Source organism: Microchirus variegatus, assembly GCF_963457635.1.
Source record: "Microchirus variegatus genome assembly, chromosome: 2".
NCBI lineage: Eukaryota > Metazoa > Chordata > Actinopteri > Pleuronectiformes > Soleidae > Microchirus > Microchirus variegatus.
Window position 1 is genome coordinate 14,372,055 of NC_139803.1, and position 27,606 is coordinate 14,399,660.

At 41.3% G+C, this 27,606-nt stretch overlaps 1 protein-coding gene across 1 annotated transcript in view; it reads left to right on the forward strand.

Moving 5' to 3' along the window:
• Window positions 1-25,657, forward strand: part of atp2a3 (ATPase sarcoplasmic/endoplasmic reticulum Ca2+ transporting 3) — a gene marked incomplete at its 5' end in the record, with an annotated part of 49,953 nt that extends 24,296 nt beyond the window's left edge. Inside the window, 16 exons of the mRNA XM_083903925.1 lie at window positions 6,060-6,140; window positions 6,380-6,465; window positions 7,120-7,584; window positions 12,523-12,611; window positions 13,764-13,866; window positions 15,594-15,725; window positions 18,920-19,036; window positions 19,137-19,355; window positions 19,841-20,176; window positions 20,968-21,188; window positions 21,277-21,479; window positions 22,303-22,388; window positions 22,710-22,843; window positions 23,713-23,830; window positions 24,898-25,015; window positions 25,356-25,657. Coding sequence (XP_083760051.1) covers window positions 6,060-6,140; window positions 6,380-6,465; window positions 7,120-7,584; window positions 12,523-12,611; window positions 13,764-13,866; window positions 15,594-15,725; window positions 18,920-19,036; window positions 19,137-19,355; window positions 19,841-20,176; window positions 20,968-21,188; window positions 21,277-21,479; window positions 22,303-22,388; window positions 22,710-22,843; window positions 23,713-23,830; window positions 24,898-25,015; window positions 25,356-25,399 — 2,552 coding nt within the window. The 3' untranslated portion in view covers window positions 25,400-25,657. The remainder of the gene's footprint in view (window positions 1-6,059; window positions 6,141-6,379; window positions 6,466-7,119; window positions 7,585-12,522; window positions 12,612-13,763; window positions 13,867-15,593; window positions 15,726-18,919; window positions 19,037-19,136; window positions 19,356-19,840; window positions 20,177-20,967; window positions 21,189-21,276; window positions 21,480-22,302; window positions 22,389-22,709; window positions 22,844-23,712; window positions 23,831-24,897; window positions 25,016-25,355) is intronic.
• Between the last annotated feature and the right edge of the window lie 1,949 nt (window positions 25,658-27,606).

Below are 27,606 nucleotides of genomic sequence, written 5' to 3' on the forward strand. Positions count from 1 at the left end.
CCTGGTGTCAGAGAATGCTGTTTTATTATTAAAATGATCCTTGCGCTCCAAAGGCTGATTAAAATAATTGAGGAATAAAAAAAAAAAGAACAGGAACTCCAAATAAAAAGTATTATAATATGAGATGCATAAAATATGTATCATAGTAAAAAAATTGAAGATGAGAAGAATTATTTAATATAGAAAGAGTTAAAATGTCTCACTGTACCGAACAGCCCCAGAACTTCAACAGTCATAAAGTGGAAAGTCATGTTAAATAAATAAAACGCTGCACAGTGAGATTATATTAATTTTTGAATGGGGTGTAATATTAAAACAAAAAAAAGACACACCAGTTCTAATTGAAGATTATAAATTAAGGAGTCAATGTAAGAAGTGTAAAAAAAAAAAGCAGACTCAATACAAGGTTAATGATTTATGTGATTGTATTTCCTCTGATTCATCTCATCCCCCTGAAATTTTTCAGCTGCTTAAATCGGAATATTTTATGCTTTCATTGCGCCACATAACGAAGAAATCAATAAAATGGAATCATTTTAGGTCGTAGACAATACAAGACATTCGAGAGCTTCATCGATTCCAGGTTTGGTAAACACTGATCAACATTTTCCAAAGACCAAATGAACTGAGGAACAAATTGACAGATTGATCATTTATGAAAGCCCTAAATTAATGTAATAAATTCAATCCATAACATTTAAACCAAAGATAAATATATGTGTTGTTTCATACAGAGAACAACATTTAATTTTTGCACGCACGGGTCTGTAAAGTCGCTAAATATGCACACAGAAACGCCAAGAAACATTAACTTAAACATACATTTCCCTTTCTTTCCCCTGGCTCGTTTGATTCTCTCTCCATGGCTGTTATTATATCTGTCACGTCTAAAACTTATTCTTCTCTGTTTTTTTGGTGTCACGTTACAGCACTACCTATAGTCCTGGCATATGTATTGCAGTTTTAAGTCTTTTTGAGAACTTTTTGAAAACGGCAAAGAAAAAGATTGGGTAACACTTCAAATTAGGGAACGCATATTCACCATGAACTAGGTGCTAACTAACATGCATATATAGCATACTAGCCCTTTAATAGTGACTTTTAAGCGCATATTAACACCTTATGTCAGAATAATCTTAATTCATGCCGTAATATTGGTAGAATAAGGTGTTAATATGTGCTTAATGATGACTAATAAAGGGCTAGTATGTATGGTAAGCACCGAGTTAATGGTGAATATGTGTTCCCTAATCTAAAGCATTACCAAAGATGGTTTACATTTCCTGCCGTTTCCGTCTGGACGTGGCCTCAGAATTTGTTCAGCTCCATGGTCCTCACAAATATAGCTTAGTGTGTGTAAGTTTGGTGTGACATGGAGCACTTCCCTGGAATGTGAGCTTGTTCCAGCCGGTGCTTAGACTCAGACAAGCCCACACAGGTAGAAGCAAGCACCAAAAAAAAAGATGACTCCTCACTCAACCCGCCCCCCCCCCCCCTTTCTGCCCCCACGACTGTCGCATTCAACACCAGCAGCCATGTTGCCATGACGACGATGCTCGTTGTGCTGCTCGGCTCGTCTCCGCGGTGCTGAAGTTCACAAGAGGCTGAGGTTTAACGGCACCTGTGATGACGGTGTGAATGGATACGACTTTAAATGAAGCGGCTGCTGCTTGAATTAGGGATCAGGAATGATTGTGGACTGGTCAGCACCGGAGAGTGGATCAAAAACTAGCTTCTGTTGACTTTAAGCATCTTTTACTGAATAAGAAACTGACAATGGAAAAAAAAAACAGTATAAAATGAATAAAAAATGACGCATCAGCCCAAAAAATCTTAAAAATTATGGTTTTTATTTCACAAACATGTAGAATAACATTTGGATTTTAAATCAGGCACAAGTATAACTGTAAAATAATAATATGTTTGAATTATTAAGAAATCCTGGAAACTTCCCTCTTCTTTGTTTACTTTATATGTACTTGTTGACTTTACTCATGGACTCTACAAAAAACTTTCATAAATAGCACTCATACAGCATGCCAGGACCTCATAATTTTCATAATGATCTTTTTCTGTGAAAAAATATGGTAGGTAAAGTGCTTTGAATGGGTTATAGAGTTATTTTTAGTTTTTTTTTTTCTGTGTTTTGTGCACTCTTCATTCAGTTTAATTCATAATTGTCCCCCCCCAGTTCTGTATGTGGTGCAGCGGTTTGCACAGATTCTGTGTGTGTGTGTGTGTTTGAGAGAATGTGTGTGCGTGTAAGGAACTATACATTTATCGTGTACCACCAAAGTTTATTTTAAGAGGAGGTACGAAGGCGGCGGCCGTAAAGCACCCTCCTGCTGCATTTTCTCTCAAATATACACAGTCGTATTTCCTCGCGCTTCCTTTTTGTCTGACATAACTTTGTTGCTAAGCAGTTTTGAAACAGCAGTAAACAGCTGAGGGAGCTGCTCCACCACATGCTCCTCTCACTTAGAAAGTATGTGTGCTTCAGTGATGTTTTCACACACACGCCCCTCTGACTGCACTGTGTACAGATCTTATGACAAAGAAAACAAATTAATATTATCCTTTCCTACACCAAATTTCCCAGACTTTCCTGTGCTTCAGATTATCCGGCAGTTATTCCATGGGAAGTTTATGTTGCGGGGGGAGGTAACATAAACTGAATCCACATGAGGCTTTGAGGAGAGAAAGGAGCATAGATATATTTACTCCAGTGTCTGTGGCTGCTGTCTGCTGGCCTTTTTGTTATGGTACAGTTGTAATTTGCACTTCAGCAGGAACCTTCCTGTTTGTGTGTTTGTTTTTACTGGTCAGAAACTAGAGGGTTAATCCATGTATAGAGTCGCAATTATCCTGCACGTGAATGAAGAAGCCTTTGCCAATATATTACGCAAGACAGTCAGAGTTTGGAGTTTGTTTGGAGTGCAGTTTTACCAAAACGTCTTGACTGTTCAAACCAGCTGACTTCCTTTTGTGTTTATGATCCGATTTACTTGTGAAGAATTGGGTTAAAGGTTATTCTTTAAAGCCCTTTGATAAGAACAACTATGAAATAAAGTGTATAGAATTACAACATTACAATTGGGATATGTTGCACAATGGGTTGCTGTGAAAAATGACCGTGTCGCACAGGTTTGAACAGGTTTGTGATGGATCAGGTATTAATTTCATTATAGGGAAGTAATATCATGGTAATAGCATCTTATTTTGTCATCATCATTGATAACAATGGGCAAATGTGTGGGACATAAAGGAGAATGGATTTCAACTCTATATTATTATATTATATTAATAATATTTTTTTATTTCAACACTATTACCTGTATATTACTTAAGAAGTGGTATTTCTGAAATAGTGTCTCATTATTGCCATTATTCATACTGAGCTGGAAATTGCATGACAAATTAGATGGTGTTGCTAAAATATCACCTCCCTTTTATAGCAATCCATACGAATGGTAATAACTAACCTGCGAGGTTGTGTCATGATGTCGGGCATTTACACAACAAAGGTTGCTTATCTGCGCTCAGCATAGCTGCATTGGAATTCTGAGTTCTCCTCCAGCAGATTGAGGGTGTCTGTGGGAGGCCGAGGCAGGTTGGATCGGGCAGCAGGAGTTTGTTGGTAGGCGTTTGAAAAGCCTCTCTTTTTCTGCCCTCGGCCAGTCCTGCTTCAGTGAACCTGTAGCCCCCGGCCGCCTCCCACACAAGCAAACGCACACTTCTCTCCGCCCGAGGCCTCTCCCACTGTACTTCTCTCACAGCCCATAGGTGTCAAAGGGAGCAAGGTAGAGAATTATGGAAATGGGAGTGCAGCCTATTCAGCTCTGCACAGCGTGACCACTCCATTTGTCTCCGTCGCCATCTCATTGCTGAGTTTCATCACATCTCAATTCCCCCTCAAGTCTCAGGCCATCGAGCTCATGTCAAAAGGAGATGATGGAGCTCAAGAGAGAAATGGGGGGAAAAGAACAAGAAATAAATTTGTCATTGTGAAGACACTTTGAAAGCTTTTCTTACGTAATGGTCCACCACTTTTTATGTTGAACATTTATGATAGATTCTGTAGCTGAATGACTTGAAAAATATGAATTAATATCGACCTTCAATTAAATTTTCAATGTGTGAAACAGATTTGTTATTTGAAGCATTTCAAATTGCTTGACCTACCAAAATAGAACGATTATCAAAAGGTGTGACTCTTTTCAAAAAGTAATAATACAAAATAAAATAACTCCAATCAGAATATGATAGCTATTTTCTGTAATCATCATCGGACTTTGAAATAAGTTGATGAAAACCACTGACGTCACATGCGTCTTTTTTCGGTCAGTCGTCATGGAAATGCATGGAATGACGCCCAGCACTACTTATTATTATTATTATTATTATTATTATTTCAAAAAGATTACATGCAAGTAGATTTCGTATTAAAGTCGTTTCACCTCACTGAGTTTATAGGAAGAGAAGGTGAGAATTCAAGATATGAGGTGGTGGGCCACATGTAATTGATTGGGGGGGGGGGGGCACATGTGGCTCACAGGCCACCAGTTTAATCCCCTGCAAATGTAGTATAAACTCTGGGTTAGATATCTTATACTCGTATACTAACCCTCTAATTGCATTGTGCCATATTATGATTTCAGTTCGTGAAGAGTTGTGAATAGCACTGAGTGAGAAATGCTCCTGGCTGCAGATGTTGACTTGGCATGCATGAGACACATAACTTCAGATCAGATGTCCCCCATATTAGAAACAACTGAAGAATATTACATCTTCCTTCAAGTGTCCAGAGTCATTTCCCTCACTGCTCTGAGCTGCTTTCATGAAAAAATATTTCCAGTCGATGTTAATTGTCCAGTTCTGACAAAGAAAAAGCAATAACAGTTTATTCTCAGGGCATTAGAGGCCGAGCCAAGAAATATATCTGCATCAGTGTGGAGCCTTAATAAACAAACCATCGGGCCAAACTGGAGACAGTTTGTAGCAGACTTCATCTGTAGTTTGTGTAATTTGTGAGGAATTTGTGTGTCAGGGGAACGCGGAGAGTTGCAGAGAGTGAGGAGAGAACAAACAGGAGGTGAAATAATTGATCATTTTCAAAAAATGGCAGAGCGACTCCATCAAGGCTGTATCGAGCAGCCTGAACTCACTGTTGAGTTTTTGCTCAAGGATTTATTGTTAAAACACACAGACACTCAATAGGCTGTGAGTGTTAACTGCCACTATCACATGTTTCTCTCTTGTTTATATTCTCTGTGTAAATTAGCAACCACTGGATGTCCTTAGTGTGTTTTCATGACCACTAATGTCTCTCTCTTGGGATGCCTGTTTTTCTCTGTGTCAATGAAAATCCCAATTAGATCTATAACCATGGACAATTAAATCATTAGTAGGAGTTCTAAATTAATCAGAAACTATTTTGGTGGCTGAATAATCAGTGTGAGAATCTTTGGATTGAATTCTGTGTCTGCAGTTGCTGCTCATTTCCACTTTTGTGTACATGGCCACAGTTCCATTCACACTTAAATGAGGGTCTGGTGTTAAACTTTCTGTGCTTGCAGACACGATCACACAGTCCAATTCACGAAGCGAGCCGTGCTGGAACTGTATAGTGGAAAAGCGACACATAGGTGTTACTTGCAAGATTTGGGCTGCAACTAATGATTATTTTTTATAATGGATTCATCTGTTGCTCATTTTCTCTACTTTTTTAGTCCATAAAATGTTCTTTTAATCTGTTTTTTTATTTCCAGACCTGAAAATTATGATGTTCTTTTTATTATTCAGTTTTAATGATTTCTTTGCAATGTAGAGAAAATAAACCCGAAGATATTCACATAAGTGCTTGATTTAATTAAAAATTATTTCGATACAGTACAGACATCACTGGATGATGACATTTTATATCATCAACCAAAACACTGTTGTGGACTCTTAACCTTCTTCTACTCAAGCAAACTGTCCCTAAACTAACCGTTTTTTTTTTGTTTTTTTTGTGATAATTTCAGCCTCTTTTGTGCATTGTCTCTCTATTTATTCATTAGTTGGTGACAAGGTGCCTGCTGACATCAGATTGACCTCTATCAAGTCCACCACCCTGCGAGTGGATCAGTCCATTCTCACAGGTAATTCTCATCCCTCATCACTGACTGAATAGATCCTGTTTCAAGGCTTTTATATAATTTATTGAGAAAAATCATCCTCAGGTTATGTAAACAATTTAATTATTTTAATGTGATCATACTTTCTACCCTCCAGGCTGTCACGGTTTCTCTGTTTGGTGTTGCTAAAACGTCTCATTATTGGAGTCACACTTGCAGATCTAGTCATGTGCAGTTGTCTTGTTTTTTCTTCTTCTCTTAAGGGGAGTCGGTGTCTGTTATCAAACACACCGACCCTGTTCCTGACCCCAGAGCTGTCAACCAGGACAAAAAGAACATGCTGTTTTCTGTAAGCACACCTAACACTGCTCACAACAGTCATTTTTATCTTCTAAAAAAAATCAATGGCAATACACTCAGACCTATAAATCTATAAATGAAAAAAGCTGTAAAACACTGAAACTGCAAATGACTTTTAGACACATAATTAAACACAGGTTATATATCTCCTCCAGTGATATCAAGATTTATGTCTTGTGTTTGGAGATATATCTGATTTTTTAGAGTTTAGAAAGTGACCTTGGTCAGAGAAATGATCTTCACAGAAGAAACTGAACTCCTGTTTTGAAGCCTCCTAAATCGAGAGGTTCTGAGGTGTCTCCTGCAACGAGGCTCCTATTGGATGATACCAGCTGTCAATCACACTGGTGCTTAGCATCTATTTAGCTCAAGTTCCTCAAGTTCTACTGCAGAAGACGTGCAACTAGCAATTGAGACCATAAACTCCTCAGGACAATATTTACTCATGTTATAGATTAAGCGAGAAGTAGGCATATTTTACACCCCCTGGTGGTTATTCTGTATATTCTTACTTCTTGATTGACTTCACCTAAAATACTGGAAGATTGTATCCATGTTTTCATACACACTCTTATGTGTTCACTTGAAAGATGTTTATGCTTTGCTTTCTTGTTTTCACATTGCTCTTTTATTCCCTTTTTAGGGCACCAACATTGCTTCGGGTCGTGCCATAGGCGTCGTCATCGCTACCGGCGTAAACACTGAGATCGGCAAGATCCGAAACCAGATGGCTGCCACGGAGCAAGAGAGGACGCCGCTGCAGCAGAAGCTGGACGAGTTCGGGCAGCAGCTCTCCAAGGTCATCTCCCTGGTGTGCGTCGCTGTGTGGGTCATCAACATTGGCCACTTTGGAGACCCCGTCCACGGCGGCTCCTGGGTCCGAGGGGCCATTTACTACTTCAAGATCGCCGTGGCTCTGGCTGTGGCCGCCATCCCCGAGGGCCTGCCCGCTGTCATCACCACCTGCCTGGCTCTCGGCACGCGTCGCATGGCCAAGAAGAATGCCATCGTTCGCAGCTTGCCCTCTGTCGAGACCCTTGGCTGTACCTCGGTCATCTGCTCTGATAAGACGGGCACTCTCACCACCAACCAGATGTCTGTTTGCAGAGTAAGTAGCAACCAGGAAATTAAAACTAATATTTTTTAATGAGGTCATGACTGGATTTCTTCCAAAGCAGGAAGTAATAGTTTAATTTCCTCGTTTGATTGACACTTCTGAGAAATCACGCAGGAACTCCCTTCTAAAAAAAGGTCTGCAGAGGTGATTTCTACAACGTATTTGATTTTCATTATTCACAGGCCATCCATCTTTGAGATTTTCCCCTTGGTGTGTGTTATTTTTATTTATTTATTTTTTTACGCGAGTGGAGCTTAAAGAAGGATGGAAAATCCTTGTTGGCCTCCCCACTGTTTACCTACTTTTGACAGGTGTGAGATAGCTGCTGCTGGTGGAGTAGTACAGCCTGGCATGACCCAGCAGCACCTCGAGCTCTACAGTACACAGCCTCACACACACACTTGGCAAAGGTTTGCCAAAATGTCACACTGCCTAAATAAACAGCACACAGGGAACTGTGTCCTGAACTGTACTCAAGGGTGGTTCACTATAGATATGTTTATATTAGACCTTAAGCGCAGAAAGCTGTTATCCACAGGTATTCATGAATGTTCTGTTGCACGAAGTAGCCTCACCCTGTTCCTTTGTATCTGTATGTGTGTGTGTGTGTGTGGCAGTCTTTGCTTCAAGCGCAGAGTAAATCCCAGTGCCTCTGTTTGTCTTGGCTCCTGATATGGGCCCTAACCACACACACACACACACACACACACACACACACACACACACACACACACACACACACACACACACACACACACACACACACACACACACACACTTGGTAGGAGCTGATAAGATGCTACTCTGTATCTGTATTGGTCCGATACGAGTCAAAATCACTGAATTGAATATCGGAAAAGGAAAAAATATGACTTAAATTCTTCTGTAACCACAGACTGTAAAAATGTAACTCAAGGGCAGTGACAGATTTTTAAACTGAGTCATGTTGTGAGCAGAATGTTTATACTTAGATGGTTTTGAAATAGCTCATTATGGCTTCGTGCTAAATGCATCAGCACAAAGATGTAAAATACTCAAGGTTTCTCGCACGCACAATCTCAATTACCACTTCTCATCGTGCAGCACAAGTCTCAATATCAGCTTGTGATCTGGACAAGTAGGGATGGGACGATGTGCTTTTGTCACAGGTCAATTGTATCATGACACTGTAGAGGTGTAGATTCAATTTGCCATTGATCTAACTTATCATTCAGCCTCGTTTTAAAGTCCACTGTAGATTTACACTGTAGTTTTTATAGGATGTGAAAGGAAAACCTGAGTAGAGATGCACAGCAATCGGCTGAAGTTGAAAAATGTTCTGATTCTGTGTGATTGAAGAGTGTGATGACGAAAACCAGGAAATAACAGTATAAGACCCTCTTATCCTCTGTTTTTGAAATGTAGTTTTGCTGAAGCCACTGCAGCAGAATCCTGTGCCCTCGTCATCGAAATGCCCCTCCCTCTCCTCTCAGAGATGACGTGGAGCATCTGTGTGATTAATGCGTAGCAGCAGGGAGTTCCCTCTCGCAGGAACAACCCGGAGGAGTGATTTCACCGCACTCCTCCCAGCAGACAGCGAAAGAGCGAGGCAGGCGTTTTTAACAAACGTTGGTCAATATTGACCTTCTGCTTCCACCTCTGCAGCTCCCCAGCTCGCCGCACTCAGCTGTCTGGTGGGAGATAAGAGGGCACGTATTGTACGCGGTCATGATCTCAAGTCACTAAAAAAAAAGGGGGAAAAAAATCAAACTTCCTCCTTGCTGTTTTTTCATCACGGTGTTTCCTGGAGATAATAATTTTCCTGGTTGTTAAACTCAGGTTTCTTGTACGCTTGTGCAATGCCTTTTTTATGGGTTTTGTGCGTCATGTTGTAACGCACACAATGAATGTTTGCCCAGGCTTATCCATCGGTGCTTATTCTTGGACTGCTCTGCAGCCTGTAGCCCTGATAGGACCCCATGCTTTTCCTCGGGGGTATCCCCATATGCACAGGATTTCCAGGGATTCCCTGCTGAATCCTGACTATCCTTTTCCTTTCACTCGCACACACACACGCGCACACACACACACACACACACTCAGATCGTGAGGGAAGGGAAAACTGACCAGGGATGAGAGAACAATCGGATTTTATTCCTCAAGCTCTGCTTTGTGTGCTCTGTCTCTGGGCAGTCATTGCTCACTAGGCTTTGGAACAGAGATTAGGGAACTTGATGACCTTTGTAAAATAAAAAATTGAGCAGAACGTTGCGGCTATTTAAAGATCCTTAAAGGATCATATACTATTTATATGAAACTTGGTATTCTTTTTGCAAAAGGTGAATCTGACTGAAACACACCAGACTTTCTGAAGTAATTATCCACACAATTAAAGTGTCCAATAAACCTAATTTCCCATAGGCTTCCATACAAATTGACTTGCAGCCAGTAGAATCACCACCTGATGGACATTTAACAGAATCAGGCACTTCTCCTTTCCAGAGCCGGACACTGCATCCTTTTATATATACTGTTTATGAACAGTATGATATCACCTTGTCAGTTTTATGATATTCATAATTAGCTCTTCTTGGCTTAACACTACTGTTAAGTCGTGACACAGCAACTAGCATTCGATAAGACATTTATAATTATTTAAGGATCGCAATAAAACAATAATAAAACTGATACTGAGTTCTATTTTAAGTTTGTTGGTAGTTGTTTTTAATGGCAGCTGGCATTTTACAGTTATCACTGAGCTATACGGAGTTTGCCGCACAGCAAGAATTTCAGTTGGACCATCTGTGAAGAGTTTCTGTTAGATTAGGGTTGGATTATTCTGAGACTCTAGCTTGGATGGTTGCTTGTCTCTGTGTGAGAGTCTGCTGACCTGTCCGGCTCACTTTTACCACCTGTTGAACACACATTTTTTGGCACATGCACAAATGCAAAAATTGCATGTTCTCACCAAATCTCTGATGTCACGACATGGCGTGAGTTTGACGGTGATTTATTACTGTGTTTCATCTCGTCCTCAAAGTAAAATGCAGTACGACAGCCGCAGCCGAGTTGTTAAGAAACGCTCACTCAACTAAGACGCTTAAGCATACGTTTAAAGGCTTGTATGCTACAGGGAGCACAGCTGCCACACATCTCAAGTCTCCCATTGATTTTGTGTTTCTTGTTAAATTAATGGCCGCTGTTCAGTCACACACACACACACACACTTACTGACAGACGAATTGAGGCGTAAACCAAGATTAACAGAATAGCTGCTTCATTAATTCTTTAATCAGCTGGACTTAATGGACTCTCAAGTCAAGGTTAGAGGGTTGCTTTTCCTCCTCTCTGTGTGTTTTCTCAACCTAAATGTCAATTTATTGTATAAAGTGAATATTGAAAAGGGAATGGAGATCAAGTTGTTTTGAATTTCTATATTTAAAAGGTGTTTGTGTGTCTCAATCTCATAATCTACCAGCCACAGTCTCCACTCCTTTCCTTTTTTTCTAGCACGTCATAAATCGCACGGGGGATTTTCAAGAAGATTTGCCAAGCCGAGCAAATCTTTGGACAGCTCTGGGACTCCGCTTTCTTGCGACTTGCCTTTTGTTTTTCCGCAGCTGACTGGAGCGTGTAGAGTAGCGCACGTGTGACCGACAAAGCTCTTTAAAATGTGTCAAGACGTGCGATCATTGAAGCTCATGTGTGTTTGGAAACACACTCGAGTATCTGGGGAAGAGGAGGCAGTACAGTACTTGCTTGTCAGTGAGGTCGTCTGCTTTCCTCCAGGTTTCCCTCTGGTCGTCATTTGAGCTCCATCTCTCCGGAGACCATTTTTTTTTCCCCAGTCTACAAAGTACTTCCTGTTTACAGCTGTTATTTGATTTTCATAATGACATAGAATGTTTAATGTATCCGCAGCAGGTCAAGGAGTGAGGCATGAGTAATAGGCCCGTGTTTGCGGTATCCTGCCTCTTAGCTTTCACCCGCGACACAGCTTTCATTATGTTGTTTGAAGTATGTTTTGGTAGTGAAGTGGTTATAAATCAGTTGTCAGTTCAACTGTTTAATATGTGCCAACAGCACCGCTACGATTCCATTTGTATGGGCCAAACAACATGAAGGCAATCACTGCTCACTATGACATTAAAGGGGACATTATGCAAGATCAACTTTTTAATCATTTAAATCCTTATATTTGGTCCTCTGGAGGCCCTATCAGTCTGCGGCAAAGTGTGTAAAAAGATGACTCACTCATGTTTTTGTGGTCCTCCTCAGTCTAAGTACAGGAGATAAAACACACGATGTTGACTTCCGCACTCATTGGTACGTCACAATGCGCTAAATGTTTTGTTTTTGTTTTTTTAAGTTGTTGTCTCGTGGAGCGCCGCTTTGTCCGTAAAACACGCGAGAGTGCTGGTGAGGGCAACGGTATCTGAAAACCCGCGAAGTCCGCAAAAGTTCCATTCTTGGCTCCACAGTGCAGCACAGAGTTCTACACAAACTTCCAGCCTCAGAGAATTTATCTGTCCAGTGGATACGTGTTACATATGACAGCAATGTGCCTGCTCGACCCTGCAAATGATCACTTTTCCAAATGCGAACTGCTGTTAGCTCCCAGTAGCCTCTGTGGCTGATGTCATTTCCTGTTTGAACTGCTGTGGTGCTGTGGATCCTTATGGTATTTTGACCAAAGCATGTCACAGACATATTCATTAGAACACCAGGGAACTGGGTTAACTTGGAGAAATAGGGTATAATATGTCCCCTTTAACGATCATAACATGGTTTCAGTTTATTATCAATGAAACCCATCATAACTAGCTACAGTATTCAAAAGAGTGACTTTTTACACATCTAAAGACCGATTCATCAGTTGACCCATGCTTACAGTTGAGCTGCCACAGTTCTGACTGACTAACTCTGTGTTTGTGTTTCTCTCCTCTCCAGATGTTCGTCATCGACAGGGTTCAAGATTCAAACTGCACACTTCACGAGTTCTCCATAACTGGATCGACGTACGCCCCCGAGGGACAAATGTAAGTGTCGCTGTTTTAAAAATGTGTTCCTTTTTTTTATCGAGGGAGCATGTGTTCACCTTTATTGCCTTATTAAATGAAAAGGATGTCTCTCTCTCTCTCTCTGTTTGCAAAACCTTTTACGCCGCGCAGTGAAATCAAAGTCCTCTGAGCTTTTATCTTGAAAACAAGATATAACAAGCTGCGATGTGGCTTTTTTGTCTGCCAAGATGTTACATCCCTCACCGAGATTTCCCTTTTCAAAATGGGGGGGAGAAACTTTTGAAAATTAAATGAGGAAAAGAAAAAGGAAACGTTATTTTTATGGGACCCAAAGCAGCATGAGGAAAATTTACACTCTGTGCTCTGGGTTTCTCAGACGTCTTATTACAACACAAATCACAAATATGGGAGTCATTTTTTCACTTTACTTACACTTTACCAAGTTCATTAAAACTGCATTTTTTTCATATTAGAATTATTGCCGGCCATAAATTTACTAAAATGCTCCACACTATTGAAATTTCTCTTTTTGCTAACCAGGATAAGTCGTTCCTTGCCTCCGCTGTATTCCCGTTGAATTAATTGCGCTTTCTTGTTTTTGCAACTGTTCAAGATTGAGTTAGAACAGGTTCACTGAACAAATGGATTGAAACTTGCCGTGTCGGAGGGATCTTTTATTTTTTTATTTATTTATCTCTGCAAATAATGCATCTGTGGGGGAATATAGGTAGGTGCGAGTGGTTATGTAGGAGAAGGATTTCTACAGTTGGTTGTGTATGCGTGTGCGTTGTTTATTTTGCCGAGTGCAGCGTTCTGACTCTGCATGAACCTGTGGATTTCATAACAGCAGAGTGTGGGTTATTGTGTGGGAGCTTTTCGATAGCAACCGTTGCCGTCTCTACTGGGAAGGGATCCATGGTTGTCATGCAATCAGTACGGCTCGTCCGAAAGACACGCATGCATGTGCACACACACACACAAATACACTGTTTACTACTCTACGACCACTGTGTCTCTAGTTAACTATGGAAAGCTAAACAACTGTATGTCTAGGCCTGCACATAAATATTGATGAGGATACTGTGTCTGGATTGTAGTGAACTGTGAAGTGTTTTCCCCATGTGTGTTGTGACTGATGTGTGTGTGTGTGCATGTCTGTTTTTCTTCTAGCCTGAAAGGAGACAGGCCCGTCCAATGTGGAGACTATGACGGACTTTTGGAGTTGGCCACTGTGTGCTCTATGTGCAATGACTCTTCATTGGACTACAATGAGGTCTCTAACACACACACACACACATGCACATGCACATTTTTGTACAGCTGGCTTAATGAGGACACAACGAGGAAAATAATGCATTCCCTAGTCTGGCCATTTCCAAACTTAAATGTGCCGTGGTCTACTTTGAAATCTGAAAATTCTGTGAAGCTTAGTGCAGATTAATAATCAGTCTGCTTCACTTCATTTTTTTTTTTTTTTTTTTTTAACATATGCACACTTTTCACAACACAACACATTATTACAGTTGGGCTCCACGTAATAGTTGGACGATTTAGCCTCTCAACAAAGTGCTCACTCAAAGTTTGTAATTGTCATCAGCATAAAAAAACAAACACATCATTTATACGCCATGGCTTTTTTATATACCCTATTTATGAAGTATTTGTCAAAATCTATCTTGCATATTTTACTGCAATTTTAAACTTTTTTTTATCACTAAATTGAAAGTTTTATGTGTATGTATGTGTCTATGAGTATATATATGTATATATACATACACATACAAATACATGTGTGTGTGTATATATATATATACACATATATATATGTATATATATGTATATTATGTATATATATGTGTGTATATATATGTATATATATGTGTGTATATATATGTATATATATATGTGTATATATATGTATATATATATGTGTATATATATGTATATATATATGTGTATATATATGTATATATATATATATATATATATATATATATATATATATATATATATATATATGTATTACCTCAACCTTAACCATTACAACTAAATGCCTTAAATACCTTATTCTAGCCCTAAGCCAAAAAACCTTACTTCATAATTCATTCATAAACAGCTTTCCCAAAATGTCTTTGCTTTTCATGGTTTGTAATTCATAAAGATATGCAGTACAAGTGCAGACACACACACACACACACACACACACACACACACACACACACACACACACACACACACCCACACACACACACACGCACACACTTAAACGTTAGACTAGACTAGAGCCTTCTTCTCTTCACCGGAGCTAATTTTACTCTGATGAACACAGTTCCTATTCTGGTTCTGATTGCTTTCTCACTTCTTTGTTATCGCGACGTTATCATGGTAACCTTGTTGAGAAGAGAGGCCGTGGATAAAGCTCTGCTCTTCCTTAGACTAATGGTTTCTGTTCTTGTGAGTAGTCATTTTTGTTCCCAGTTCTTCTATTCTTTTTTTTTTTTTTTAAACCAAGAGCCTGAGTGTGAAATTAAAGTGTGCTAAAGCAGAGAGAGGGCTGGTGGGGTTGGTGGAGCATATCAGGGCTGGAGAGGCGGTAGATGTTGAAGATGTCTTTTATTGCTTTCGGTGCTCACACAAACAAAAAAATAATGTGTGCTGTGCCATTACTACCTCGTCTCTTCTACTGCACTGCTCATCTCATCTTGCAAGGGCCAAGTTTCCAACCACTTTGCCTGTGTGACTCAAAGTTTGTGGAGGCAGAGGTGAACGACTGACACATTTTGCTCGCGGCTTTGTTTGCTCTCGAGTTGTTTTTGTGTCATTTTTGAAAATAATCGTTCATATTAGATGGAAAAGTTTGAGTTGTTTCTCCGGAGATTTGAGCTCGAATACGACACCGTACAGTAAATGCATCTGAATTTGAATATCCTTATTACTTACTGTGTCATGTAGCTTCTGTAAAATGTTTGCATGTAAATCAAATGCTGTATGTCTTCATAGGCCAAAGGTGTTTATGAGAAGGTGGGCGAGGCCACAGAGACCGCTCTCACCACCCTGGTGGAGAAGATGAACGTCTTCAAGAGTGACCTGTCTGGTCTCAGCAAAGTGGAGCGCGCCGGGGCCTGCAACTCGGTAAGCTTTGTGTGTGTGGAGTTTAAAAAAAAGAGGTCAACTTCTCAGGCCCATGGAGCTTGCTCTGCATGCATACTGTATGGGCTTCAATAAACAGGTTACTTACCTGAAGTTCATGTTGCATTGTGGGTAATGTATACACAATGAGAAAGCATGTGTGGAATAGAAAAGATGTCACTGATTGATGTGGATGTGAATGGTTTGTGTCCACATTACTACATTTTTAGTACATTACGCATATATTCTCATCCGCATAGTCTTTTGTTGTTTTAGAGCCCCGAAAACTGAGCCACAGCTTGTCAATCAGCTCTTAATCTCTTTTATTTTCAGTTTCACAATCATCTCATCGGTCTCAAAAGAAATCCTTTCTCAAAAATTAGTAAAAAACCACAGAGAGGAGAATCAACCTGTTTTTAGGTTTATGCCCAGTGTACCTGAATGGTCGCATGCTGTATGTTTGTATGGTAATGCACCTGAAAATGCTTGTTTTTAAATTAAAACTCAGTGGCATGCATGTAGCCTGTATGTTGGCCCAGTTACAGGCTGGTGACCTTTCCAAAATTGTCAGTTGGAACTGAGTCAGGACAATTTGTGATGGGTGGATGTCCATTTATTGCACAGAATCACTTTTAATTATTTTCCTAACTGCCACTCTTCAGTCTCTGAGTGCAGCAGTACTGCAATGTCGAATTAAACAATTCAGCTACAGTTAGGGCATTGTTTGTTTGAACAAATGATGCAAGCCCCGCGAGCAAGTTCAGACAGTCAACTGGAGCGGCACTTTTATATCCATGAGACACGCCTCGCTCCCTCTCAGTGCGGTGGGATATTTTACCTGCATAATGTTCCCGTCTCTCCCTCTGCCTGTCAGTGCCGGTGGTAATGCTCGTGCTTTAAGCCCCGCCTTCACCCCAGCATCCACCTGCGGGCTCCAACCGGGGCGTTTAAGTTGTTTGCTGTTCTCTCCCCAATATGTCTATGTCAACATATCTGCAGGAGGTGATTAAGTCAAAGCCGAGATGCCAAAGCTAAATTTGTATATTGATGCAAATAAACATTCAAATCGTGAGTTCTCTGACTGAACTCACTGTTTCTGTGTGTGTCGGCTTTCCACAATACTCTGCTGAGGCTCCCTTTACTCAGCTCATTATATCATAGCGTTCCCTGCACACTGTGCAGCATAATCACCAACACGGTGCCCCCTCTTATACATATTTGCACATGATATTTGCGTTACGGTGAGTTGACTTGTCAGTTTTCAGGGTGTTCAGTTTGTTGATCGTCGCATGTGTTTGACGTGAGGGTGTGAACCTGCGACTGTTTGGTTTAAAATGTCATGTATAAGAAGGTTTCGGTAAGTGTCACGGTAAACACAGTGCGCCCTGCCTGTTGTGTTTGAGTTTGACTTTGGATTGACTCTTCTCATAATAAACATGGAGCTCACGCCCCCTTTTTAAAAAGACATCTGGTTCATGTGGAAGTGTAGTACAAGGAAATGAGGAAAAGGTATAGAAGAAGAAAATAGAATAAGCTATAATGGCACAATAGACACAGCATACAATGAATTTGGGAGCAGACTCATAAAACTCAAAACTAGAAGAGCCATTGCATTAGAGCGTGTCGCTATCATCAATGGGAAGAATCATTTCTCAGCATGGTTCATCATGTACTGCTCTCCTTTTGTCATAGAGAGAGGGGGGATGAGTTTTTTTGGCACATCTTTATGATCATGATGTTTCAATTCCCCGCTGGCCGCGTCTGTGTGTACTTGACAGCTGTCTGATGGAGCAGAGTATTATTATCAGTACTAACCTTTCAAACTTTCATGTGCACTGGGATCAGCATGAAGACTCAGTACAGGAGGGCCACCTGCTGGTCCAACAAGAATTGACATCTAATATAAATAAAACAAAGTGGAGGGAATATAGGTGATTTTATCCTGGGTTATGTCACATTATGTTAAACCTGTTATGATTTGACTTGTCATCAGCATCTTGCTGTTTTACATGCAAATTGCTGGAAATAATACTCAGATATTTGGCTTATCATTACCGTACCGCATGTAGGAGCCATGTTATGGATCTGGGGTTGCTTCAGTTCACTTCGACGTTTTTTTCTGGTATATTCCAAGATGAGGTAAGAGATGCTTATCAATTTTCGGAGGAATCCACCTGTTGATGACAAACTGCCCTTCACTGCAACATTTGAGGGGATTTCATGTTGATAAAACTCTTTTAAAAAGGTTTTAATCATCTTTCATAGAGTCAGAGTCTTTAACTTTTGCAATGATGTGTTGGTTTGGAAAGCTCAGTGTCCTGAACAAGAACACACTTGGACATGTTAAGCCTTGTAAGAACATTTTTGGCATTGACTTGATTGACCTTGGCAATATTTTCTTAACTGAGAGCCACTCAGAAGGCTGAGGTCATCCTGGGAGACCCTAAGCATCCTCTGTATGCAGACTTCTGCCAATGTGGAGGAGGTTTGCCTGTGTCAGGAGGACCGAAATCATATAGATATTTAAAGTCATTTGTGCTGGTGGTGAGTCGTTGCCATGAGCTCACATGGCTCGTTGCACATCATCGTGATGACATCCATTCTGCTTGTTCTCTGTGAGACTTCTGTTGCAAACAAATGCCCTTTGGAGAAGATTGAGATTTTCCAATCCAGGATTCATCAGGCAATGAGGTGAAAGAGTGGTTCAGGGAACATGAGTCATGATTTTCACTCATGGTTGGCCTTTATAGAGTCCAGACCTTAATCCCATTGAGAATCTTTGGGATGTGCTGGAGAAGACTTAACATAGGAGATCCAGCTCTCTCCTATCATAAATACAAGGTCTTGGCAAAAAAAACAAACTGTTGTTATCAAAAATATGCAGTGGTGAATGTTCGTATTAATACAAGCTCATGGTAATTTCTTTTTTTTAATGTGTATTTCCTTTGGTTATTACTGCCAACTTTAGCGGGTGCTGTTGTGGACAGAACTCTGGCAGCAGGCAGACATGCACAAGGTGGTTAAGTGCTTAGGTTGAAGTGCCATTCTGTCACTAGCTCAGCCAAAACTCTTCGTCTCCCACCAGCTGCTGTCCTGACAACTACCCACAAACACTCACTAAACTCAAAATATTGACCCATTTCTAACCACCTCCTTCTTTTCTCTCCTCCTCCTCCTCCCCTGCTCTCATCCATCAGGTGATCAGACAATTGATGAAGAAGGAGTTCACCCTGGAGTTTTCTCGCGACCGCAAGTCAATGTCTGTCTACTGCACACCAGTCAAGCCGGGCTCCCAGAGCAAGATGTTCATCAAGGCATGAATGAATAATGCACACATCACCAAAACACAACCTTTCACCTGTCTTTTATAAATCACTGATTTCCATCTCCCACTTCTATGTCAACTACTATCAGGGGGCTCCAGAGAGCGTGATCGAGAGGTGTATGTACCTGCGGGTTGGAAATGGAAAAGTGGCACTGACAACAGCCTTGCGTGAGCAGCTGTTGTCAAAGATCAGGGAATGGGGGACGGGCAGAGACACTCTGCGCTGCCTGGCTCTGGCTACTCATGACACGCCGCCACGCAAAACAGACATGGACTTGGAGAATTCCAGCAAGTTTATGGAGTATGAGGTAGAGTACTGTGGAACCTTCTTGTTTCGCATCTTAAAGAACAATTTGGTATTTTAATGAAATAAGTTTCTTTGACGATCAGTCAATCTTACACATAATCCCAGCAATAAAAACAACAATTAATTTCTGGTATAAGTATCGGCAGATCTATTTTAAACAGTTCTTACTTGAAACAATTTATCCCTTTATACCTGAGCAACTCTCCTTTCGCATTTCTCCAATAGACAAAGGAGTCTGCCTTTCTAGGCCATGTTTTCACACCTCTTTGTCTACTGTAGGTATCGGTGACCCGACTCCCTACGGATGTTGTAGGAAATTGCAAGTTCAATGTAGACATCCTAGTTACACAATATACAATTCACAATACACAAAAGGACCTGGTTTTCTGTGTTAGGGAAAGTCTCTAGCTCTGAGACAAAGACATTGAATTTGCCATTACATGTGCCACCTAACACTCCCTCAATCTTTGTATTTTCTCCACTCAGTTGGGCCTCACCTTTGTCGGCTGCGTGGGAATGCTGGACCCCCCCAGGAAGGAGGTCATCGGCTCCATCAAACTGTGCAACGAGGCAGGTATTCGCGTGATCATGATCACGGGAGACAACAAGGGCACCGCCGTGGCCATCTGCAGGCGAATCGGTATCTTCGACGAGGACGAGGAGGTGATGGGAAAAGCCTACACGGGCCGCGAGTTTGACGATCTCCCGCCGGACGAGCAGAGGGACGCCGTCAAACGGGCCCGCTGCTTTGCCCGCGTCGAGCCGGCTCACAAGTCTAAGATCGTCGGATACCTGCAGTCATTCGATGAGATTACTGCTATGGTGAGACTCTATGGGTCTCTCGAGAGGCAAAAATGTGTTTTCCCCTTCCCTCGCGGTGTGTTGTTGGTCAGTGAAGTGACTTGTCTCAGGTCTGTGGTGACCCTGCTCTCTCTGTCAAACCCTCCTTATCTGAAACTGTCATTTCCAGCCCACTCTGCCGTTTCCTATCTGACACACATCTCAGAAAAAGGGGGGAAGATGGGAAGGAGGGTGACAACCATGTCACTATTTCCCTGTCAAACACAGACATTCAACACCATAAAGCTACTTTAGGCCCTCTTACAACAGATCGATATGTCTCTACAGCTTTAGCTTAATCCTGTCTGGATTGGAGACAGTTATGCATAATGCGATTTGTCAGTTTGTTAGACTTATCACTTCTTCAAGAATAATCCAACAAAAATTACATTTGGGCCAAGTATTTGAGTGATGAAGTCACACATAAAGCAAGAAGATAAACAGTTGAACTTTTTTTTTTCTTGCTGTCAAATTAATATACTTACGACATAATTTATGACCACTTTCAACACCAGAATTTTCTCTGCTTAAAGGTCCAGTGTCTATTATTTAGGGTTTTTATCCGTTTGTTTGTTTAGTGCATAATCGCTTTAAAATAAAAGTATTTTAGACTAAGTCTTCTATATGTACTTTAGATGAGGACCTTTCTACTGTAGCCCAGGTGTTCAAACCAGCTGGAGCATGTTTGATTCTAAAAGTTGTTGGTTTACCTATCAGGATTCCAACCACTGCGTTGTATCACAAGATTTCTGATGTCTCTCTTCTTGTCTCAGACGGGAGACGGCGTGAACGATGCTCCAGCCCTGAAGAAAGCAGAGATCGGCATCGCCATGGGCTCCGGAACTGCTGTTGCCAAGTCGGCGTCTGAGATGGTTCTGTCTGACGATAACTTTTCCACCATCGTGGCTGCCGTGGAGGAGGGCAGAGCCATCTACAACAACATGAAACAGTTCATCCGATACCTCATCTCCTCAAACGTGGGGGAAGTCGTCTGGTGAGGAACAGAAAAACAAAACACACAAACTCTCTTCACCTCACTCTGACCTCCTTCACTGACGTCTCGTTTCTCATCTGTCCTTCAGCATCTTCCTTACAGCCATACTTGGTCTCCCCGAGGCTTTGATTCCAGTGCAGCTGCTGTGGGTTAACTTGGTGACCGACGGTCTGCCTGCTACTGCCCTGGGATTTAACCCCCCAGACCTGGACATCATGGACAAACCTCCCCGCAACCCAAAGGAGCCTCTCATCTCTGGCTGGCTCTTCTTCAGATACTTGGCTATTGGAGGTAAAAAGTACAACCAAAATTAGCAACTTTATTGCCTATACTTCTTTTTAATTTTGAAATCAAGTCCACGGTATAATGGCAACAACACCGTTTGCATTCATATCGGTCAGCTATAAATCTTGCTTTCACAATGTTATTGTGTTTGCCTCCAGGGCGCAGTACTCACAGAAAAAAAGACCACTTGATTTACGGCACAAGGGAATTGCGTCATTCCGTATCTAAAACACAGCAGAAAATAGCATTAACCCTGTTTTTATTGTGTTTCATGCAGAGTTATTATGGCACAAACTACAACAACTCGTACCTTTTGTCTTCAGTGGCGGTTTTACTGTTATTGAGTCACAAAACAATAATACACCTGGAAACAACGAGGGACATGAAAGCTCGTCTGTCGCCCCTTGAATTAACTCCTGTTTAACAGTGTAAGCGTGTAGGCTGAAAACTCATTGCTGTGATGCTGTGGCGGTTTATGTATAGGCTTTTTCAATATTAAAAAAAGAAAATGCGGCCAGAAATACATTTTTAGAGGCATCCAAAAACTTATGTTAACACAGCTGAAAACAGTTTCGCTTGTTCTTTACCAAAATTTTGTCAATGTCTTGATGTCAATGTCTATATTTTCTATTCATTTCACAACTCAATGAATTAAAAGTGTGACTTCTAATGGAAAATGCAACAAAATTTGTATCGGTGACTCCAAACCTTTGAACGGTAGTGTATATATTAATACATGTGTACATATGTGCAGCCACAACATTAAAACAGATCACTGACTTTCATGTTATTGGCTAATTGTTGTGTGTGTGACTTGTTTTTCTTGCAGGATATGTGGGTCTTGGAACAGTAGGTGCTGCCACATGGTGGTACCTGTTTGACGAAGGCGGCCCACAAGTGACTTTCTATCAGCTGGTAAGTTTTTTTTGTTTTTTTTTTGCTGCCTTGTTTGTTTTTGTCCTCAGACGATATGGCTTACGTAGATACGCACCACCACCCCCCCACCCTTGTCTTTGGTTCGTGACTCCATCAGTGCACAGAAATAGACACAGAAATAAGGAAGCAAAAACTCATGTGGTTTGATTGCGCTCAGAGTAGGAAGGAGGCCAAGGTTGCACAGCTGTTCCCCAACAAATCTGAGCTACATCAAACCAGGTCACCAAGGTCCTGGTGACACATATAAAAGCACACACACACACTCCCACTAACTCCTCCTCTCATTCTCTGTCTCTACAGAGTCATTTCATGCAGTGTACCGAGGACAACCCCCTGTTCAAAGACCTGGACTGTGAGGTGTTTGAATCCCGCTATCCCACAACCATGGCTCTGTCCGTGCTGGTCACTATTGAAATGTTCAATGCACTCAACAGGTCAGTAGCCTCATGTTCTGATGCTGAGGTAAACATGATTTAAATGTCACTGCCGTCAGATATTTATTAAAAAACATTTTTGTCCGACAGATGGATAGCAGCAACATTTCCAGGCCAAACTGCTGAAACGCTTAATGTTTTTTTTAACGGCTACACTTTTAATATCCTGCATTTAGCGTATGTGGTTTAGCCACACATCTGAACAAATGGAATTTTTTTCTTAAGGCGACAGAGACGAAAAGGAACAGTGGTATAAAGGGAAAAGTGCCGGTGTTTTTGCCAGCATCACTCATGGAGCAAGTCAGTCAGTTTCTCCATATAGACACAAATGCTCATGTCTCATTTAGGAAAGTATCTGAAAAGGGAAGGTTTGAAATCAAGTGAAATAAACTAATTAAAGTACAAAACTAAGGAGGGATGTGTGTTTATATGGTTGCCATCTTGTGTAAAGCTGTAATCGCCCTAAGGGAAATGCATAAAAAAAGCTAACACTTTAGATTAGGGAACACATACTCACCATTTACTAAGTGCTTACTAACATATATAAGTAGCATACTAGGCCTTTATTAGCAATCATTAAGCACATATTAACACCTTATTCTAGAAAACCTAATTCTACCTCTATTATGACATGAATTAAGAATTTTTCCTCCATAAAATGTTAATATGTGCTTAATATTTACTATTAAAGGGCTAGTATGCTACTTATATGCACGTTAGTAAGCACCTAGTTGATGATGAATGTGTGTTCCCTGATATATTTTAGTTTGATCTTTGTAACGATGATTATAATATAACTCCCAACGCAGTTAAGTCATGAAAGCTAAATTGGCAACATGTTTTGATGGATAAAATCCTCTCGTCGACAGTTTGTCGGAGAACCAGTCTCTGCTCAGGATGCCTCCGTGGGTCAATATCTGGCTGCTGGGAGCCATCATCCTCTCCCTTTCCCTCCACTTCTTAATCCTCTATGTTGAGCCACTGCCGGTGAGTACTGAGACAGAGACCCTAATTTGGGGAAACCATGAAAAAGCCATTTGTGCAAGGCTTGAAGTCGGATTCTGCTGTGTCGATGGTGATGGTTTCTAAAGACATAATATTAACAGCTGGAGAGAAAAGTATTATTGGTCCTGAAAGCTCAAGAAAGAGGGAGTCAACAAACATTTTAAGCTTAGTTGTTTTTTTATGCTTCACAATTGTCTGCTTTAGGGGAGATGGGCAAAATCTAAGCAGAGTGGGTGGGGCCTTTCATGATATCGTATGTCCTGTTTCTGCACATGTCCTCAATAAATGGATAAAAGGATAAAAAGTAGTGCTGGGCACAAGGTTAACGCATGATGCATTTCCATGACGACTGACTGGAAAAAGACGTGTGTGACGTCATGTTTACGTGCCGCGACACCGGAGTCCAGGCACCGTTTACCAGTTAGATTCATTAGCTCCTTTAGCGGCGGTTAGCACGCCTACAGTCGAACTGGAGCGGTCTGTTTATTCAACGAAAAGAGGAGACCTGTGTACTGCGTATGTGTGCCTCTGTTTTTAAAGTTAAGCATCACTTTAGAGACTCATTTGAACAACCTGGAGTCACGTAAACATGACGTCACGCGCGTCTTTTTCTGGTCAGTCGTCATGGAAATGCGTTAACATGCGTTAATGTTGACCCCGTTAGCTGCCGCTATCGTGGTAATACGCCCAGCACTAATAAAAAGATTAAAAAATCAAATAAAAAGAGAAAAAAGACAGAATCACATAAAGGCCAGTCTATAAAAATATGTTTTATGAAGTGATTTTGTTGGCAGTTGATGCTGATGTTTGAGTTGTGCTCTGTCCACCAACTGACCTACATACAGAGTAGATATAGTGAGACAGCCAATTAGAGCGCCTGCTTTTTCTCGATGACCTGCTCTGTGATTGGACAGAATAAGCAAAGTTTCTGTTTCCAGAGCTCAAAAATGCTGCTGAAATCTCATTCTCTCTCAGATCACTTGATTTACATGATCCCAAGCGATTATAATGGAATAATTCATCAAATATCCCTCTGTTCTGTCTCTCAGCTGATTTTCCAGGTGACCCCTCTGCACTGGTCTCAATGGATTGTGGTCTTGAAGATTTCCATCCCAGTCATCCTCCTGGACGAGGCTCTGAAATATATCTCCAGGAATCATCTGGAAGGTATGATGAGCCCTACTTTTCTTGTTTCCGCTATTCCAATGACCTGCTTTTACTTGAGTCTGGAAATTCCTAAACTTTGGTGAATCCTCTTTCAAAAAAAAGAAAATCAATGCATGTTTGTGTCGAGGTTCAAAATCAGATTTCACTAACGGGTCTTCTCTGTATTTCTTCCCTTTCTTTCGGATTCAGCCTAAATTTTTCTATCTCACCTTCTGTGATCAAGGTACTCTTCTTACAACCGTCGTCATACCTTCTCTCTCCAATTGAAAGTTGTAGCTGTCGGTTAAAAACACGAAGTGAAACTAAATTCTGTTTTGTTTTCTTTTTTGTTCCTCTGCAGTCGATGATGAGAGCAAATATCGGAGGAGATGGCTACAGAACTAAGACCTCTCGCTCTGCACACGCACACAGTTAGACACACATCTACCCTCTTCCCTTTTCTTTGAGCTCAGAGCCTTCCCTCTCTCTCCCTGTCCTCATCCCCCCCCACACCCCTCCACACTCACTCCTGCATGTCCAACAAACCACCACTAGAATTGAGCAGGGTTTGCATGACAATGAGTGTGTGTTTCTGCGAGCATGGCAAGTGTGTGAGTAGATGAACACGGCGTGTGTGTGTGTGTGTGTGTGTGTGTGTGTGTGCCTGAGAAAAGGCCCAATGCAGGAATGTCTTTAAAAATTGCGAGAGCAAGACACAAGTGCAAAAAAAAAGATAAATATGGCTCTGCTTTTTAAAGATTTCTGCATATTTTTTCTTTCCTTTTTTTTTTTTTGACTGTACAGTACAAACATAATGGTGCAGCAACTGGACTTTGGGGAGGAAAGGAGACAGAGGACAGGGGCAATGTGTGGGATGATAATATTGTGTGGGGAGGGAAGGGGTTTGAAATCCACACAGAGACTGAAAGAGAGGTTGAGAGGTGAATGAAGAGCATCGGCAAGAACGTGGGTGGGGAAAAGTAAAAAGAAAGCGGCTCTCGAGGGCCTCTGTTACCTGTGTGTGTCCGCACGAGCGTTATCTCGAAGTATACCTAACCAGACTTCTTCCACACACACACACATTCTGCTGCTGCTGGATTCCAGTCAGCTCTGCAGGAGCATGGCACGTCATCAGCACAACTTAGTTGTTTCTCTGGCCGTTTTTTTTTGTTTGTTGCTGCTGCTCCTTTGTCACCACATAAAAAAGTCCTGTTGATTGTATTTTATGCAGCGTTACTCTCCTTTTTTTTGCCTCTTTCTCTCCATCTCTCTTTCTTTGCTCTCTGTTGTGGAGGCAGCTGTGCCCCCTCCATCCCCCGGTTAGGTAAGGTCGTGGCATTTTTCTGCCTCTTGATTTTGGGGGTGTGTGGAGATGTCGCTCCCCCACATAAAGGTGTGAATAGCTTTACGCTGCTTGGCCGCTTCTTCCGGCTCTTAATTTTGAGGAGCTGAGATCCGCGCACGGGCAAAAAAAAAAACGCAGAAAAACTGCAAACAAACCAGCATATTAGCGGTGTAGTCGTCACTTTAACGTCCATCTGCAGTGCTCTCGTTTTTTTAGTGAATTAAAGGCTGTAGTAAATGGATTTCGATCCCATCATTCGAACCTTGCACCAGTACTGAGACCTGCACGCATACACGGGTGTGTACACATAACTGAATCACGTGGTAGATGTAGTTGAATTAAGGGAAGAAATTGTTGCACTTGCTCATGAACCGTTTATACACTCGACACGTTTAACATCCATGCCTTATACAGCCCACTGTAACCTCCACATCCAACATGTGGTCCAAATGAATGTGTTTGAAGCTGTAGCCTCTAATTCCATTTATTCACTCCCGCACACATGCCCAGGCAGCGATAACAGTCTCCGAATGTCCGCCCGTTTGATAAGCTGTGCTTCTGTTGTGCTTCTGTCGTGCGCCGCTAACCCTCAGCTCCTCCCGCTCTTTTCAGTGCTTTAGCGCGACTCACTTGGGTATTGTTTCGTAATAAATAAATAATAATGATAATGTATTTGACTGAATGAAGCCCTGCAGGGGTGTGGATTGTGTCTTTTAAAGTCTTAATTATGGGTTTTGTGCTGGGGCCCTGGTGCTCTGTGGACTGGGTCAGGGGGAGCTTTGGTCTCTTGACTCCACACAGGAGAGGAGTTTTAAAATAGAAATTCACAAAGGTGCTGGACCAGGACATTGAATCATCTGCAACGATTTTGATTAGAGAGATTTTCATGGTAGAAAAACAATTGGCATTTATCAATATTTTCCAATGATTTATGATAAGAAGGATTGCGTGAGATCATAAAATCTGATGGAAGTGATTTGCCTCATGTAAATCCATGAATCAAGTCAAATTGTGAGTTATTACAACACGGCTTTATTCTCATTTTTTTGCTCTCACACCATATATTTCAACAAGTAAGGATGATTTCTTGAGAGCTACACAAGTCGTGGTCTAGAACCTAAAGACAAATCTATTCTTTAAACTGCACCGAATGTTGGGCCATCATTTAACGTTGGTGCTTGCCGATGTCTTTTCCTCTTACATCAGGGTCGGAGCACTAGCCAAACCTAAATGGCAATGACATCATTTCCAGATTATTTCCTCTACC